The sequence below is a fragment of the Spermophilus citellus genome (assembly GCF_964194105.1).
Source record: "Spermophilus citellus genome assembly, chromosome: 3".
Classification (NCBI taxonomy): Eukaryota; Metazoa; Chordata; class Mammalia; order Rodentia; family Sciuridae; genus Spermophilus; species Spermophilus citellus.
This window is the reverse complement of record NC_138184.1, coordinates 173,520,755-173,540,423: the sequence shown is the minus strand read 5'-3', so window position 1 is coordinate 173,540,423 and position 19,669 is coordinate 173,520,755. Positions and strand designations below refer to the sequence as shown.

The 19,669-nt window shown below is 36.1% G+C and overlaps 1 protein-coding gene across 1 annotated transcript in view; it reads right to left on the bottom strand.

Annotated features, from left to right (window-relative positions):
• LHFPL3 (LHFPL tetraspan subfamily member 3) overlaps positions 1-19,601 on the bottom strand; it is a 549,011-nt gene extending 529,410 nt beyond the window's left edge. The window contains exon 1 of the mRNA XM_081286047.1: positions 19,078-19,601. Coding sequence (XP_081142173.1) covers positions 19,078-19,519 — 442 coding nt within the window. The 5' untranslated portion in view covers positions 19,520-19,601. The remainder of the gene's footprint in view (positions 1-19,077) is intronic.
• Between the last annotated feature and the right edge of the window lie 68 nt (positions 19,602-19,669).

The following is a 19,669-nucleotide window of genomic DNA, read 5'->3' as shown; positions in this document are numbered from 1 at the left end:
TTTGTTTATTTATTTATTTATTTATTTATTTATTTTGTTTTTGCAGAGTATTTGAAATTCAAGCCAAATTTGTGAAAAACAGAAGTAGAAGAACAAGAAAGGTGAGGTGGGGAAGAAGGGGAAGGAAGGAAGGAAGGGAAAAGGAGAGAGGAGAGGAAGGAGAAGGGGGGAAGGAAGAGAAAAAGGATGAAAAGGAAAGGAAGGGGAAGGAAGAAGAAGGAGAAAAAGATTCTTTGGCTCCAGTTAGACTATCCCTGACCAGTCCTCCTCTTGTATTTATATCGATGTCTGTAAATGGAGCAGAGATGGTGGGAACTGCACAAGATCACTGCAGTTTCTGTCACATGCCAGTCCCATCTGTTTAGTGCCTCCAACTGTCCTGCTCTTTTTCCTTTGTCCTCTAGATCTTCTCACCTTGCTCCCAGATTTTATGATTGTTACCCTGAAAGCTGAGAATGAAAAGGATTTCTTTTGGAAAATAATCTGTTTGAAAACAATGTTTGTACTCAAATGTGATAGTGTTTCCATAATGCTTTTCTTCTTTCTGTTAAGGCCAAAAGTTACAGACAACAGGACCCACATATCTGATTTAAATAAAATGTTTTTCAGTGCCAAATTTTTTTCTGGCCAAGGTGAGCTATTTGACATATGTGTCATTCCAAAATATTTATATACAAGTAAAGCATAACTGAGTTTGCTTGATAGCCCATCACTTTGAAAACTGAAATAAAAATAGGACATGTTTTCCTATATCAAACTGAACTCATATAGAAATGATGAGACCTCTGGATCTGAGACCACAGGAAAAAGCTCAGAGATAACCCTTTCTTTGAAAAGAGCTGAGAAATTATCTGTATAGCAGTTCTTGGGGTAGAGCTTAGAGTTGTGGCATCAGTTCAGTACACAGGAAGATAAAGTAAATTTTCAACTCTAACAAGCATCCTGGGTACTAAATGCTAAGATGGTGAATAAAACAGCCAAGCCAGGCATGGTGGTGCACACCTATAATCCCAGCATCTCAGAAGGCTGAAGCAGGAGGATCATGAGTTCCAAACCAACTTCAGCAATTTAGCAAGGCCCTGAGTAACTCAGTGAAACCCTTCTAAATAAAATTAAAAAGGAGGTGGGGGTGGGGATTTGGTTAAGTTCCCCTGAGTTCAATCCCTGATAAGGAGGGGAAAAAAAAAACCAGCCAGGATCCCTGTCCTCAGGAGGTATGAAGTCACAAGGAGCTGCAGATGCTAATTCCCATATTCCCTGCCTGAGCCCCAGTGATACTGTTCTACAGATACCTACTCCAGAGAGAATGACAAAAGGGCACCACCACAGGAAAGCTCTATCCCTTCTTCTATTCTATCTCCAAATCCCCACTTAAGACTAGAATGACCTCACTCATTAACAAAATGGAGTAGCAATGAATAGATAGGGCCAAAAGGCACAACTCATTTCCTAGATTAAAAAGAAAGAAAATATTGAGGTAATCTGGAATTTTTACAGAACAGCAACCTACCAGGTCCTACCTGGACTGCCTTTCTAGAGCAGTGATGAAGATGATAGTGATAATGCTGATCCTAGGGTCTAACACTTATGAATGTTTTCTATGTACCAGGAATGAGACAGACACTGTTTTGCAGATGAAGAAACTGATGTACAGATAAAGAACTGGTCCAAGGACATATAATGACCTTGTAAATGAAGCAGTCACTACATATGACTCTGGTACCATATCATATGCTCTGGTACCAGAGTTTGTGTACTTATCTAGTATGGTATTGATGCCTCCACATTTTTCTTCTTAGTAATGCAAAACCATTTCCAATAACAGGAAGAAAACTAAACACGAAGACATTGCCAACCTTAGTGTTTTAATCTTCAAATCTTTCCTAATGACACATAGGAGGCATACAATAGGGAAGGATAAATAAATGAATAATAGAACTGAGAACCCAATTAGAGTATTTTTGTGATTTCATTTGTTATATTTTAATAAAGAGATTTTAATTTTTTACAATAGCATGCAAATGTCATTTGAAATAGAGACCTTCACTCCTTTGTTCCTAATATATAGTTTATCTTTAAAAAGATGATGCTAATTCAGTGGGAGTTTCACAGATTTTAAGTAGATAGTTCAAAATTATAATTAGTTTATATACTTTACTCCACACTTCTCTGATCCTCTCCCGCTGTAAGCAATGGCACAAATTAGTAAGTTGGTACTTTGATGTTTGGAAGCCATGTAGCCACAGAACTAAGCAAAGTCAACTGAATGGTACTCATTGAACTTAAATTTGGGGCAGCATGGCAGGCCAGATGACCTAAAATGCCCAGTCAAATGCAACACCTAAAATTGCTAGATGAAAAAGTTTTTAAAGTATAAACTATTTTTTTAAAATATGTGTGGCTGAGTTGATGTCAAAATATGAGAAATACTTGGGGGTAAGAAAAAAAGACAGTAAAAATTCAGAGATGTAATCAAGCAGGAAAGCTGACATGAACTTTAGGGGCATTAACTCATTGTTAAGAGTTTGTTCTCATCCATATGTAACCTCATAAAAACATTCATTTTATTAATTTCATGACATAAGAAAATATATTAAACATTAAATATATTGAATATAAACTAAATATTAAATATACTTAATTTGTATAAATCATACCATTAAATACTTGTAAATATTTTTTACAGTATCATAAGCTTTCTTTCAAGAACATTTTTTCCTTTAATGTTTGAGATGGCTGCATGTAATTCCTGATCAAAACTTCTAATAATGCCCTCTTCAAAAGTCTTACCATGATAATAAGTAGGGTTTTTTCCCATAAAAGTTCATAGTAATAAAAAGTTAATCAGGTTGCTAAAAATTATAAGAGAAAATATGGAAAGAAAATAGAAGGAAAGGTTTTATATATATTGATACAGAACAGAAGAATATTGTAATGGAAAAGAACAATAAAGTTGAATTTGCTTAAGAAGGCTAATACAGCTAACAAATCTTTGGAAACATTGAATTGAAAAAATAGAGAAGACAGAACTCATACTTTTAGAGGGTATTGTGAACAACTTTAGGCCAATAAATTTGAAAATAGAGATGTCATGGAAAAATTCTAGAAAAATATCTTTACAAACTGACTCAAGGTGAAATGAAAAACAGAATGATGTTTAATAAATATATATATATATATATATATATATATATATATGTTTGTTTGTTTATTTATTTATTTATTTATTTATTTATTTATTTATTTATTTATTTTGGATAGTAACCCTCTATTGAAAGAGTAGCTGGCAAAGATTTTCTCCTATTCTGTAGGTTGTCTATTCACTCCATCAACTTCTCTTGCTGTGGAGAAGCTTTTTATTTTGATGCCTTCCCATCTATTGATTATTTCTCTTATTTCCTGAGTTATAAGGTGTAATTCAGGAAATCTTTGCCTATACCTCTGTTGATGTGTTTCCCTTATTTTTTCCAAATAGTTGCAAAGTTTATGTTCTTATACTTAGATCTTTTATGCATTTTGCATTGTACAGGGTGAGATATAGGGATCTGGTTTCATTCTTCTACATGCGGATATCCAGGGTCCCCACACCAATTATCAAAGAGGTTCTCTTATCTCCAGTATATATTTTTAGTACTTTTTAGCAAGAATCAGATGTATGTAGCTGTGTATAGCTGTGTAAGTTTGTCTTTGTGTATTCTATTCTATTCCATTGGTCTACATGTCTGTTTTTATGCCAGCACCATGCTGTTTGTCTTATTCTGACTTTGTAGTATAATTTGAAACCAGTTATTGTGAAGCCTCCCGCATTGTTTTTTGTTTTTGTGGGGTTTTTTTTGTTTTTGTTTTTGTTTTTGTTTTTGTTTTTTTTTTGCTCAGGATTGCTTTGGCTATTCTGAGTCTTTCGTTCTTCCATATGAATTTTGGGATTGTTTCCTCTATCTGAATAAACACTTCTAGAGGAAAGACGTACAAATGGCCAAGAATTATGTGAAAAATGTTCAACATCTTTATCAATGGGGGAAATGCAAAACAAAATTACACTGAGATTGCACCTAACTCTACTTAGAATGGCAATCATCAAGAATGCAGATAACAATAAATACTTGTGAGGGTGCAAGGGAAAAAGAACTCTTATGCACGGTTGGTGGGAAAGTAAGTTGGTACAACCACTGTGGAAATCAGTATGGAGGTTCTTTAAAAAGCTAAAAATAGAATTGCCTTATAATCCACCTATGGCATTCCTTGGTATTTATCCAAAGGAATTAAAGTTGGCATACTTTAGAGATACATGAATGCCCACATTTATTGCAGCACAATCCACAAGAGCCAAGTTATGGAATCGGCCTAGGTATCTCAACAGAATGGATAAGGAAAAAGTAATACACACTCACACACATAATGGAGTTTTATATAGCCATAAAGAAGAAAGAAATTATGTCATTTGAAGGAAAATGAATGGAACTGGAGATCATAATGTTGAATGAAATGAATCAGAGTCAGATAGAAAAATACCATATAATGCTTTTTCTCATATGTGGAAGCTAGAGAGGAAAAAGGGGGACACCTAAAAATAGAAGACCATTAGGGCAGAGGAAGGGGATGGGGAATGGAGGAGAGGAAGGTGTAAGAGGTACTCGTGGGTGAAATTGATCAAATTATATTTTTATGTATGTGTGAATATGCCACAATGAAACCCACAATTTTGTATAATTTATATGCACCAAGAAAAAAAGAAAAAATTGAATGATTCAGTTACAATGAAAGAAATATAATCAGTCATTTAAAATCTTTCTACACAGAAACAGAGACTCAGACAGTTTTACAAGATAACTCTATTAAACATTCAAGGAACAGATCATTCCAATCACACACAAATCCTTTCAAAGAACAGGAAAAGAGAGAGACATCTCAACTTTTATGAATCTTACATAACCATGATACCCAAACTCAATAAAGACAGTATGACAAATGGGAAAGGAAAGAAAAGTAAAAGACCAACCTTGCCCTTTGAAAATACTTTTAAAAATAATAAAATATTAGCATCTGAGTCTCATAACAGATGGCAAGGTTGGTATTATCTTTTAAGTACATGATAACTTCAGCATTAAAAAATGCAGTATTATAATTAATCTCATCAGCATATATTAATTCAGAAAAGTAATTTGATCATCTCACCAGAAGTAGAAAATGCATCCAATAAAATTCAGCATACATTAGGAATTTTAAAACTTCTTGTCAATGGAAGAAATATAAAGGAACTTCTTTAACTTAATAAACAGTATTTATAAACAATAAAAATCTACAGCATATGTCAAACTAAGTGCTAAAATATTAAAAACATTTTCTTTAAAAATGGGAACAGACAATAATGTGTTAGGAATATATACATTAGGATAAAACTAAAGAAATGTAAAATAACACAAAACTCAAGAAAGTGACTACTTCTGGATGGGAGGAAGATATAATCAAGACAGGTAGCAAGCACACAAATGGTCACTTTATTATTCTTTAAAACACACATACAAACACATATACATGGGCACATACACACAAATGCAAAATGCATGAATAACATGTTTACAGGTAAGCTAAAATGATTTATTTTACAAGTGTTAAACAAAACCAAAATAATAGCTAAACTATATAATAACTACAATGGAAATTTTAAAAACACATTTATACACTAAGGTAATACTTTAACACATTTGGGGAATAACTTCCAAATAAATTGTTCATATAATCATGAGACTAACAGTAGAATTATATGTGAGACTCATCTCATTGTATTTCCTGAATAAATCTATCATAATTAAATTTTAGTGTTTAGGGACCACCCCTCACAATCATGATTGTTTTTTAAGAGATCTTTTATTTAAAAAGAAAAAAAAAACCAATTCTTTAGTAGTAAGTGAAGGAAGGGGGAAGCCTTTGTCAAATAAACTCATTTGATCACAGAACTTTCTCCCTCTTAGTTCCATGCACAGGGAAAAAAAAAAATTCTAAGTGGTCCTCCAGTGATGCTAGTGTTGTACACTGAGCAGCAGTGTCATTAGTTTCAGATTTTGTGATGGCCTTGTTCAGGCACAAGCCCTGATATTACTTTGTATGATAACATTTTACGGGAGCGTGGGTGGAGGATAAATTATGAAGACTGGACCCTAGTAGGGCATTGGGGCTAATCCAGGAAAATTCTGGTGAAAATCAAACAGAATTCTGAGTATGCGATGAAAAAAAAAAAGGCTTGATATTGCACAGAAAGAGTGTTTTTATTTGTTTTGCATTGAGGACTGGACTCAGCGGCACTCAACCACTGAGCCACATCTCCAGCCCTATTTTGTATTTTATTTAGAGACGGGTTCTCACTGAGTTGCTTAGTGCCTTGCTGTTGCTGAGGCTGGCTTTGAACTCAAGATCCTTCTGCCCCAGCCTCCCCAAGCTGCTGGGATTACAGGCCTGCACCACCACACCCAGCAAGGGTGCTTTTTGATAGTTTTCCTCTAAAGAAGTCTCTGCATTTTGGGTTCCAAAAAATATATAGGAACCAGATTAGTTCATGTCCATCTGGGAGGGTGTTATAGAAATGGAATTTGTGTATCCTCTGTGTGGCATCCAGCAGAGAAAGCAGGCACTAGTTCCTTAATTTTAAGAAAATGGAGACTGGAATATGTAGGAAGGAGCTGGTAATTAAATTAGGTGCCCATTTTCAGTTTTTAACTCTAAATATGAAGCATTATTTGCCTATATCAATTGTTCATGTTCTGAGTTACCTTAAATATTATTCTTAAATTTTAAAAAGTCCCTAAATCTTCCCAAGAAATGGAATTTCCCATCCTGTTTTGTTTTGGTTTTAGTTCTTAAAACATGGTCAAGGGTACTAAAGAGACCAAACCATAATGCATACTGTGCCACCAAGACCAAAAGGCCATTTAGAATCGTGAGGTCCTGACTTCCTCAACTTCTTTTCAAATCTCCAATGACCTGCCCAAGTATTACCAATAGTCAAAAATATCCTGATTGAGGAAGACCATGCCAATCGGTCCTCTAAAAAAGAAGACCACTAGAAGTCACAACAGCTTCTTCAAAGTTAAGATAAATTTTAGAAAGTGATTTCAAAGACTTTTATATCAAGACAAGAGAGTGCAGAAATACCCAGAGAGAGACAGCTTTTTCTTGTAGGGAAAGGAACTTTCCTTACTACCACGTGCATTCTGATGAATCATTTTTCTTATTCTTTCTCAGTCTTCATAATTTATCCTCCACCCACCCTCCCTCCCCTAAAATGTTATTATACAAAGTAATATCAGTGAGAAAATGACTCTGGACCTGACCCTGTAAAAGGCTAGGTTCTGAGAAGTACCAGATGACAGGACTGGAGCTCCCTCTAGAGCCCATCCTGCCACCAATGGAGGGGTCTTCAGTAAAGTGAATGAAGGCTGGGTGGATCCTGCCCTTTTCCCCAGTCCAGCTCATTTCACTGGAGAAAACCATTTCCAAAAGACAAAGAGGTCAGGAAGAACAGAGCTATTGACTATGATCTACAGGACTGCTCAGCAGTGCTCATCAAGTCTCCAGAAACAGAGTCTGATCAGGCACGCTTATCCAATAAGTTCTCTTGTCAACATCAACACTGGACATTCACCACAAAGGGGATCTTGATAACATGTAGAGCAGAGAATGTTCATTTGCTCATCGTTCAATCCAGTGGTTTGGATCACAGTCATAGATACAGTCATTGCAAATTGATACTGTAATATTATAACAACCTGATGACTCTAAACATAAAATGAAAACAGTAATATAAACAATTTTTAACTTATTTTAGAAATGAAAGAAATGCAAAGAATCAACGTGTCAATGAAAAACTGAGCAATGCAATCATAATTTCAGCATATTTCCTTCTGTGCCTAGGGAGAAAAGGATTCACAAATAAAATATTGAGAAACCTAGTTTTTAATCTATTCTAACTACATTCAAAATAGCATGGAAAAAAGGCTACTTCTAAATTGTTGCATGATGTTAAAAGAGATCAGAAATATTCATTTTTGTTTTGATAACTGTGAAGAAGAAATAATTTAGATCAACCTTGATAATTTTTCTCTATATTGGGGGGGGGACTTAAAACTATCTAAGTGCTTGAGTCTTGACACCATCAAAAAACTGGTCCACACAGTTTTCAAAATGTGGCTTGCTTTTTTCAAACTGGTTCAGATGAAGTTAAAAAACAGTTTAAAAATAATCTTCAAAATATATTCCTGTTACTTTGAGTCACTACTCCACATAAATAAAATGGAAAGGGCAAGAACTATTAACACAAAATTAAAATCTTAATTGAATATGGCAATTTGTTAGTAAGGTACAAAATCCATTATAGGAATCACAATGGCAATTTTGTAACACTGCAGTTTATAAAAGGTATTCACAGCCATTTCCTTCCTTGTCCTCAGAGCAAGGTAGATCAGTTATGATACTCAACTATCTTTCATTAGGTTGTACGTTGTGAGTTCAATTTTTCTGCCTTCTAAAATGTTGTGAATACTAGCCACTCTTTCAACTCCGATTCCTTCAGTGTAGCTGTAACAATAGTGATTACAGCTAATATATTATGAGTGCTAACTATGTGGTAGCTTCAGTTTTAAGTGTTTTATGTGCATTAATTCAATAATCCTAAGAATACAGAAGATAGATACTTCTATTTAGAGTCTTATTGGATTGAGAAAATCTAACTCTGAACACATATTTGTCTAGGATTGTTCCCTGTTTTCTTTCTGCTTTAATTTCATACTACCTTTGATGATTCCCTAATATTTGTTCACTTGGTAAATGCACAGCAATACTTGGTTAGCAGATGATATAGGGGGCAGTGTCTTTTCTTGCTTTGTTTTGCTTTTTTTGAGATGGGGTCCTACTATGTTGCCCAGGTTGGTCTTGAATTTGTGAACTCAAACAATTCTCTCCCCTCAGCCTCCCTAGTATCTGGGACTAGAGGTGTGTGCCACCACTCCTGGCTAAATGATATAGTTTTATTGCCCATGTTTTGCCCATTCTCCCCACCCCTCTCCTTCTCTTCCCCGCTTCTCTCATAAAATTATATTTATTATATAGTCAAATAAAAAGGAAAGTCAGAAATAGTTAGATGACTTTCCCCAAGTCATCCAGCCAATAAATTGCCAAGTCAAGATGTAAATATACTGACCATACTCTCAATTCCCTTTCCCCACCCTGACGCCTTCAGAAGTGCCCAATTTCTATGAAATTGTCTTTGTGACTTAGCAATCCTGTTATCCTTCTCCACTTTCACTACAACTTTCAATAAGCAACTCTACTGGAAACATTTCTGCATTTTGCAGGGAAGATATGGATGACCCACAGCCAGTAATCTGGAATTATTCACAGTCTTAAGATTAATGCCAATGATATCAGAGTTGTAGCCATGGAGATACTATGGGAGAACCACCACCATAGGCTATAATTTAGAGAAATGAAGAGGATGCCATGAGGGATACCTCATCACACCTGAGAAAAGGGAAGTTTAGTAAACAGGTAAATAATCATTTTCTTGTAAGTAGTAGCTCCTTCCCTTCATGATAACACAGAACAGTGAAAATGCATATTAAAGATTTGTACCAGAAATGTACATTGGGTTGGGAGGCAAAAGAAAGTGGAAGACATGGCACTGCACTGAGAATTAGATATATGTTAATCTTAGCTTAACCAAAGTGTTATTTTGGCAAGATTCTTAACTTCTCTTACTGTAGGGAAGGGAGTTCCAATTTTGCCTCAGACCACTTATTAGCTCTGTGACCTTGAACAATTTTTAAGCTTCAATTTCTTCATTTGCAAAGTAGGCATAATTCTTACCTTATAGGTGGTTATAAGAGCTAAATAAAATAAAGATTTCCCAAATGTTAGTTGCTGAATAGTTGTTATCTACCATTATTATTTCTTCATCAAGAAAATAGGAGATGGGGCTGGGGATGTGGCTCAAGCAGTAGCGCGCTCGCCTGGCATGCGTGCGGCCCGGGTTCGATCCTCAGCGCCACATACCAACAAAGATGTTGTGTCCGCCGAGAACTAAAAAATAAATATTAAAAATTCTCTCCTCCCTCTCTCTCTCTCTCTCTCTCTCTCTCTCTCTCTCTCTCTCTCTCTCTCTCTCTCTCTCTCCCCCACACACACTCTCTCTTTTAAAAAAAAGAAAGGAAGAAAATAGGAGATTGTATTAAATGATTTTTAGTAGCTCTCCAACTTCCAAATGCCTATGAATCTTATTTGGCACTAAGTGAAGTATATTTGTTCAAATGGGGGTTTTGTTTTTAGCTATTGTTTCTCATAGGTGAACCATGTCATTTTTTATAGCACAGAGGATCAATCAAATCACATATAATAATTCTAATTTTCAGTTTCACAATCTAATTGATACACATTAGCAATAAAAGTAATATATGAGGCAAGGAAAAAAACCCAAAGGAAATGTTTCAAATTGCTTAGGTCAAGTATATTTTATCTACCTTCTAATACAAAATTACTTATGAATGGTATAAATCTTTTAAAAATTTCCAAGAAGAGATAATTACTTTTCTTAATTTATACTAAATCATCTTTTCTCTGGAAGAATTTTTCAAACATTTTGATTAGGCCAACATTAAGTAATACATTTCACATTACAAGCTAGTATATGCAAACATATGTGCAAGTATGTAAAAATAAGTTTATAAAATCCTTATTATCTGCATTGCATTCCTATTTTCTATTCTATTTTAATCCAAATTCTAATGTTCATTATTATCTACTAAGCTAATATCATAACCATTAAACGGTCACAAACTACAGCTTTTAAAACACTACATTACAATTCCCTTCCCTGTGAAGGTTTTTGTAACATACCAGGTGATCAGTACTAGCCATGTCCAATCAATTGATTAAAATGTAGATATTCTGTTAACTAATATTTGGCATCAATCAAGTCCACAATATCACTGATTATTAACAATCTAAAATTTAGATGAATTAATCTAGTGTGGCTCTCTATGTTCTTAAAATGCTCTGTAAATATATTCACCCAAACGTTCATTGTAAATCTCCTTTCCCCAATGAAGGCATTATAGAAATCAATTTAGTCTCTCGGTCTGCAACTACATTTTTTAAAGAGAAACTGTACAACAATTCTTCTTCAAATTTTACAATGACATTTTCTTTCTTAGGTTGGCTTATTTTAGTTCTTCTCAATATTTTTATCTGTCATACAAGAAGTTTGATCATCTCTGCCTTTGAATAACTTGATCTTAGAGTCTATATTAATTTTCTGAATGGAGGTCAGAGCCAGTTTTTCTTTCTTGGTAACAGGTTTTCACATACTGTGCACCATAAACACATATTCCCATTCACTACTTTTCCTGTGTCAATATGCTTTAAGACATTGATGATGTCAAATTCAACAGGCTTTTGATGTTATCAAATTCCACAGGCTTTTCAACCTTGAATTTCATTGTCTATTTTCTATTTATATTTCATTTATTTTTGATGTCACTATTCTATGTCCCTGTCATTCTTCACAGCTGGATCTGTTTTCCTGTTTATCAAATACCAAGCTTTCAATCAGTGATGATACACATTTCCCATTTCAATTCTGTAGCATATCACTTTTTTTTAATTTGTTTGTTCCTTCATTCCTGGGGATTGATTCTAGGGGTGCTTTACCACTGAGGTATACCCCCAGCCCTTTCAATTTTTTATTTTGAGACAGAGTCTTGCTAAGATGCTGAAGTTGGTCTCAAACTTCCCATCCTCCTGCCTCAGCCTCCTGAAATGATAGTGATTACAGGCATGTGCCACTGTGCCCAGCAGCACCTCACTCTTGATCTTCACTGAAACTACCCAAGGACCTTGCAAAACATTCCTTCCTCCCTACCCCCAGTATTTCCAAAATCAGTCTCCACACACTTAAATGAATTGCCCTATGATGCCCTGCTTACTAAATCTAATGTTGAGTTCTCTTCAAAATCATCTCTTCCATTGTTTTCTAACAAAACATGGTCTGGCAAAGACCATAAAGAATGCTGATTGGTTATGTTCTGCATGTCTGCTTCCAAATTAAGGCTGCTTTTCAGATCTACAACTATTTACTATTCATTTCCATTACCTTTTATTACTCTTCCACTAGGTCTTTCATTGATAGGTCCTAATCTCAATATTTTGGATAGTCAGAAAAGTTAACTTCACTCAGATTATCATTTAAGATCTTTCCTCTTGTTGACCACACAAAAGTAGCCCCTACCATGCTGCAGACCTTGGTTTAGTTAGGCTGGGAAAGATTTCAAAACTCAGATATTGCAATTCCATGCCAGCAAATCTACTTCAGAAGGTTTTGATTTCTTCTTTCACTCTTTCCAATAGTAGTCAAACATGGTTCATATCTATATTAATCAAAAAAATATGTCTCTTCCTCTTACAAGCTTCTCATTTTTCTACTTTAACAGAGGAGATGACAAAGATGCTCACTCACAATTACATTTAGGACAATTGAAATTTAAACATAGTCATAATTTGAGAGCTTATGTCTTTAATTATGATGTTAATTGTGTCAACATTCAGGGTGCTGAGAGAGGTTGTTTATTTCTTTCTTTGCAATGCTCCAGTGACTTTTCATAATAGCACTATATTTAAGTAATCAAATAATTTATCTACTATGCTATATGAAGGAGTCTCTTACTGTCATTAATATCTTGTTATTATTAAGAATAAAGGTCAGCTTCTTCGTCTTTCCCTATATTAAATAAAAATGCCAGTCGATTCATTATAAGTAAAATTCCCATTAATTAAATCTGGTGCTGACCCCCAAAGTTCAAATATATTATGAAAATTACATTTTAAAACTAGCTCAGCTGTCATGCTATTAAGCCTCCAAATTAGAATTCTTCTGGAATTCTTTGTTTCACGCCAGGGTGAGCCAAAATTCTCTCTACTTCTCTCCCACAGTTTATCTCCTCACACCACACAGGGAAGTGCACTGAGCCACACATTGCAACTCTAACTATATGCTCGGCTGTTTCCCCCCACCCCACCCCCATTTAAAATTTTGCTCACTTTGAAAGGTTTCTGAGGTAAGTGCAATATATGACCTGGCCATCTGCACTCTTTGCTGGGTCATAGCATCAATCCAGAGAAAAGCAATAATTAACAAATAGGTGTTTTCCTGTTAAGCATTTGATATTCCTCACTTTGGGTAGGCTTTTATTATATTTATTATCTATTTACAGACAAGTAAGCATCTTGTTAACATTTTTACAGTGAAAAGAGGCTTCTATTCAGATCTACAACTAGGGAAAACACTCCTAATAATGTATCATATGGGTTATATGGGACCTGTTATTTTTCACAGATCTTCACTTAAAATTTAGCTGTTATCAAAATTGTTTGTTTTGACATTCACATTTATATATTTTCCAACATTTCCTCAATTGGCAAATTCCTTGTCACACAACATATAAGAAAAAGAAACAGTTTCTAAAATTATTTCAACTCATTTGCTTGCAAGTTTGTCTTGGTAAAGAGAAAGTTATTATTTAAATTAAAATTTAAATCAACAGATAAAATTATATACACCAAAGTGGAATGTGTTGTTAGATAATAAAAACTTCCCTCGATAGCAGAATACATTCTTCCCTCTGTACCTGAGAAAATGTTTACAATGTTCTTGCAAGGTAAAAAGTTTCTTTCAGGACATTCTACAGCACTGAATTCAGGATAGATTAGCAGCTTTCTGAGGTAAGAATTTACTTCTCACACTGCTCAGCACTAGTCAGATGGTAAGGCCTGGGGCTTGACCTGAACACTGAGTCCTCACTTGAGTAAATCCCAAGCTTGTACCCTCTTCAGAGCACCTCCATCAGCTCTCCTCACATAGCACACTCCATCTGAGCAGCTGGGGCAGGCTCCCTGCTACTCCAAGAGCACATCCGAACTAATGTTCAGTAAAAAGAAATAAGAAAGTGAAGAAAAGACACACTCTTCTCCGGTTCTGATTGCTCCTGAAGTGCATAAGGAAATCCAACCTGGAACAGGTTCCTGCTCTGCATGAAAGAAAGCCTAATCTCTTGGTTCTTACATAAAACCACCATTTTGAATGCTGTAATTTTTTTCATGAGAAACTAAGTGATAAGGGAAATTTGTCTAAAGTCTGAGATTTGATTATCTTTCAATATTATAATAAAGGTTATTACCTATACATAAGGAAAGCCTCTATTTGGGGAAAAGCTCCTCATAAATTAGGCTCTCATGTCACACCCATTGCCAATAAAGAATAGGGAAGAGTTCTTTCACTGCGGTCATTGCTTATGCCACTGTAAAAGATAAGTATCATGGTTTTCAAGGTATACAGCACTGTCTTCTCACTATAGTATGTAGGAAATTTAAGATCACTCCTTCCTACCTTTTTTCTTTGTCCCATTAGTCATTCTCTTTTTAATTCATTAACTCAACAAAAGTGTACTGGATATCTAGTGTGTGCCAGACAAACACATACACTATGATGTGCCAGGATACAGCAATAATAACAAGACTACAGCAACCATACCTACATTCACACAGAGCTTGCTTGCTATGAGCCAGGCACTAAGTATACACATTAGCTCACTTAATCCTTGCACTAATCTCCTGAAGTAGGTAAAGTTACAAGCCTATTTTCAGATGAACAACATACATACAGAAAGATTAATTCCCAGGTTGCGTAGTCAGTGTCAGATCCAGGCTTCAAACCTGTATCTTTTAACACCATTGTCTATGCTCTTGACCTCGATGCCATATAAAGAAAAATGAGGACTTAGGGAACTTTCGGGGTACTGGGTAAGAAAGACATTAAACAAACACACAAACAGCCTATAATTTCAAATGTTGATGAGATCAATAAGAGGAGGGTACTATGTGTGAGGATGGCATAACACTGCTGAGGCTCTTATTGCAGGCTAAGAAACGCAGTGATGATCTTTAGTGACTCTCACTTCACCTAAATGACAATGTTATAAATTTAAGAAAGTAAACTAGCTAAAAAAAATTGGGGGAAACAAAGACTGGGAGGAATTTACTAAACAATTTGGCCCTTAAGCCTTGCTATAAAGCCCTGCCATCTTGATGTTCCTTTTTTTGATATACTCAGAATGATGAGGAATCTGGAAAACGGAACCCATTTCTGTTCTTATCTCTCTGAGAAAATCTATTCTTCATAAATGAGAGTAACTATCTCCTCATCTGCTGCCTTCCACCAGGAAATCCATGGTGTATTCAAAACCTTTAAAGTCTACTTGAATATTATCATATAAAATATACGATGGTATCATACATATGTATATATGTATATATAGAGAGAGGGAGGTGGAGGGATTTCTTTGGTCTAAAATCTTGAATATACAGGCTCCTCAAAACAATTCAAGGTATTGCTTACTGTTAGAAAAACAAACAAAACATCTCCGTTATTTGGCAATGAATAGACTTGAAACAGACTGAAATATGGTTTTAAAGAAATCAGGAGCATAGAAACAAAGGACCAAGTTCCCAGAAGGATAAAATTCTCTCTTTATCTTGATTTAACAATAACACTCCCCACCACCAAAATAACCCTAGACGTTACTACTTCACTTGACTAATTACAGATCTACTTCTTTCTTACAGTGTCAAATCATGCAGAAAACAAAAACAAAAACAAAAGTTTTTCTTAAGAATTATCTGACCATCTATCTGATAGACTTGGGATAGTTCTGTATCTCTGATTGTCATCATTTATTTCATGTATTATTTTTATGTCTTCTGTCCTTAAATCAGGCATGGTCTCAAAGGATAGGATTTTACCCAAAGGTAGTGTGACATATTTGCTCTTAGTTCTGTGTTTCCAAGCTTCTCTCTTCTGAGGTTGATAATGATTTAAAGAGGCAAGGGAGAGGGCAATGTGTTCTTAATGGTGGCAATAATTATTTTTGTATCACGTATCTAGATAAGCAACATCAAGTGGGTTATGAACTCCAAATTTTTACCCCAAATGCAGATTGCAGAATCACGTCAGTTACACATCCACAATTTTACATGATGCCCTATTAGTAACTGTTGTATTCTGCTACCTTTCCTATAACCCACTTGAATCTAATGTATGAAATATGATATGTCAAGAGCTGTGTAATGTTGTGAACAACCAATTAAAAACAAACAAATAAATAAATAAATAAATAAATAAATAAATTGAATAAAATAAATAATTAAAAAATAGATAAGCAACATCACTTCCAGGTCCAATAAATTAAGTAATTTTTCTGTTTCATCAGAGTCATAAAAAAGAATAACTTTTGATGCTATATTGTCATAAGAAGGTCTCTGCAGCATTTAAATGTATCATTTCCTATAGGATTTTATATTTTACTTGACTCTGATTTATTATATTACCACATTAAAATGCTTAGGTAACTAAATATATAATCCTCTAATGAGGATTCAATAGTCTCTAGTAAGAACATGGTACATTAGGTCTCATCTTTCATATGTAGCAAATTAACTTGAGATTAGCCTAGGTAAACTATAAGCATGAGAAGACTATATAATATTAAAGAGATATAGTCTAAAGGTTAGAGGCTCAATTTTCAAAGAAACTTCAGGACACTATTTCAAGTTTATTATTAGTGTTATGACATGAAAAATTTTAAAAACTGAAATCATATTAAACATGAAATTCTTCAGAAATGTCACATATACCTCATTCTTTAAAAATCTGTGCATATAATTGACTTTGATTTGCATTTGACCCATTATCATAATACATTCTTCTTTTATTAATGTACTTCATTAATAAATAACTACAAGTAAACACTAAATAAATTGCAAATAAACATTTTTAAGAAGTATGCTACTTAAAGATATGGACTTTTCAAAAAGTAAGTGAATATCCTTATATCTTCTGTGATACAAAGCCTCTCATCATGTTTTACATGACATGGAAACTAGAATAGCATATTGATTTCAAGTATCTGAAAACAAGACATTATATTTCAGTATCCAGCATAAATGATTTTTATATGCACTATTTCAGGAGAAGGAAAGAAAAAATGATAATGGTTACAGTTTGTACTAATTTCATTCCCAAAGGCCATCTTCTTTCTTTCCTTTTATTTAAATATATGGGTTTAGAATATTAAGCCTCATAAAAATAAAATACTTAATAATGTATTATTGGGAAATCACCTACAAATTACTTTCAGAGTAATTTGAAAACAATCTAATTTGAATCACCAGTCTAAATAGGTCATTTACTTAGAAAAATTAAAATTAGCTGTGCAGGGTCAATTCTTTTCCTAAAACATCTGCATCCTGTTTGTCCTATTCAAAGTCAAACCAGAACTGTCAAGAACAACCATAATATACAAATTTATTCCAAATCTCAGAGTTAATCTGCTCCTGAAATATCTATAAAAGTTAATATTATATATAGGGGGGAACCAAAATGAGGGAGTTCTTCAAGAAGTTGGGGTAGAGGGACAGAAGGAGAAGGTGAACTCTTGTATTTCAGGAAGGTGATAGCATGTGGGAGGGGGATAGGCCTCAGCTGGTGCTCATTTCTTGTTTTCCACATATATACTTTCATAGGAAATGCAAGTCAAAATCAGTCAAGACACATATAAAACAAAACAAACATTTCCATGCAAGTTTAGTCTTCCACAAGCTTTTCTTATATCAAAAGATTGATATATGATCATGAAATTTAATGTTATCCACCACCTTTAAGAATTTAATCAACTTATGACATTCTGATAAACTCGGGAATTAAATTCCCTACTTCCCAGAAAATCTTCTCAGAAATAAACAACAAAATATTGAACTAAGATCCTTAAAGAATTAGAACATAAAATAAAACTAAAAACAAATGAGAAACTTTGGCTGCCTGAGGCGTTCAATATTCCTTCATAACCAAATCACTCATAAAAACAAAAGGACCTCAACAATGTCGGAACACTAAGGTGTCAAGGATCCAAGGACCCTTGACTTTAGAAGGAAGGGCACGCAAGGTAGCTGACAGAGAGAGAATGGCATCAGGGGAACTACAATAGCAGTCAGTTTTGTTTCAGGACTCTTCAAAGCCACCAGGAAATTCATTTCTCCTTCTCTCTGGTTTAAAAGTAACTTTGATGCTCAGATGCAAAAAAAAAAAAAAAAAAAAAAAAAAAAAAAAAAAAAAAAAAAAAAAGTACTTTCATATTCACCAGCTGGCAACAACCTATCTACAAGCAGAGTGATCAGAGATGCTAATGAAACAGGTTTTCTATTTGCCCACTTCCCTAACACCACTTTCTCAAAATGAGATTTTGAGAAATCTTGATTCCCGCAAGACGTCTGTTTAAAGATGAAATGGAAGGACCTTTGCTCTGACAAGGAGGCAAACTGAAGACTTAGCATTGGGGAATTGCTAAGGAACACTCTAAGCCACATTTTTCTTAAAAGGATGAAGCCCAAAACAATTAGGATTTACTCATCTCCAGATGGATGATAAAATATTTATAATTGCCCAGGACAGAAAACAATTTCACTCCAACTCCCCACAAAACACACACACACACACACACACACACACACACACTGAAGCACAAATAGTCACAGAGAGGGTCAGAGCTTGCTCCTTCCTCTACAAGGTCTCCAGAGCCGCTTTTCACCTCCCTGTGCCAGTTCCTCCGCGCGCCCCACCACCACCATCTAGCCCAACCTCTCTAAGCTGCCACTTCGACGCACCCCCTCTCCCCCGCTGTCCCGTAATCTTTAGTTCTGAGCCTACTCAGCCCAGCAACCACACTGCCTCCAGCGCGCCCCTCTGGGTGGCGTCCCTCGCACTTGGGAGGTTCTCGAAAGCCTCCGGACTGGTGCTAGTGCCCGGGCTGGGGAACCACGGGGGTTCCGGCCTTTTAGGGCTCCTTCCCCACACTCCTCAGCCCGAGAGGATTAAGTTGTCTAGTATCCCACGGCGCGCACAGCCCCCACCCCTCCCAGTCCAGCCCCTCCCGGGCTTGAACGCCCAGGGGTCCCTTGCCTCCGCGGAGGTGAGCGTGCACTCACCAGAGGTGAGCTGCATCCAGGCACATATCTTGTACACGGTGGCCGTGTTGCAGAAGAAGAAGAGGGTAAAGCAAACGATGCATGCGATGATGAGCATCATGGAGAGGCCGATGAAGAAGGAGGCGGCTTTGAAGGCGCCCGAGGGCAACGTGGAGAAGTCTGTGAAGCTGCCCCTGCAGGTCAGCTCCCGGGAGAAGCCGTTGCCGATGCAGTAGTGGAAGAGCCCGAAATAGCCGGCTTGCGGGGTGTCCACGCCGTCACCGATCCAGTAGGGCTGGATGAAGCACACCACGTTGACGATGGCAAAGCAGATGGTGAAGATGGCCCACAGCACGCCGATGGCCCGCGAGTTCCGCACATAGTTGGTGTGGTACAGCTTGGCAGCCTCCTGAGCCGGGAGCATCGCGGCGGCGGCGGCGGCAGCGGCAGCGGCTCCGGGCATTCTCCCCCTCCTCCTCCTCCGCCTCCCGGTCCTCCGCCTCCCCCCGCCTCTCGGCGCGCAGGAGACACACTCACGGAGCCGCGCGCGCTGCAACTCCCCTGCCTCCGCCTCAGCCCAACAGCACCAGTTCCAGAGTCTGCATCCTCGCTC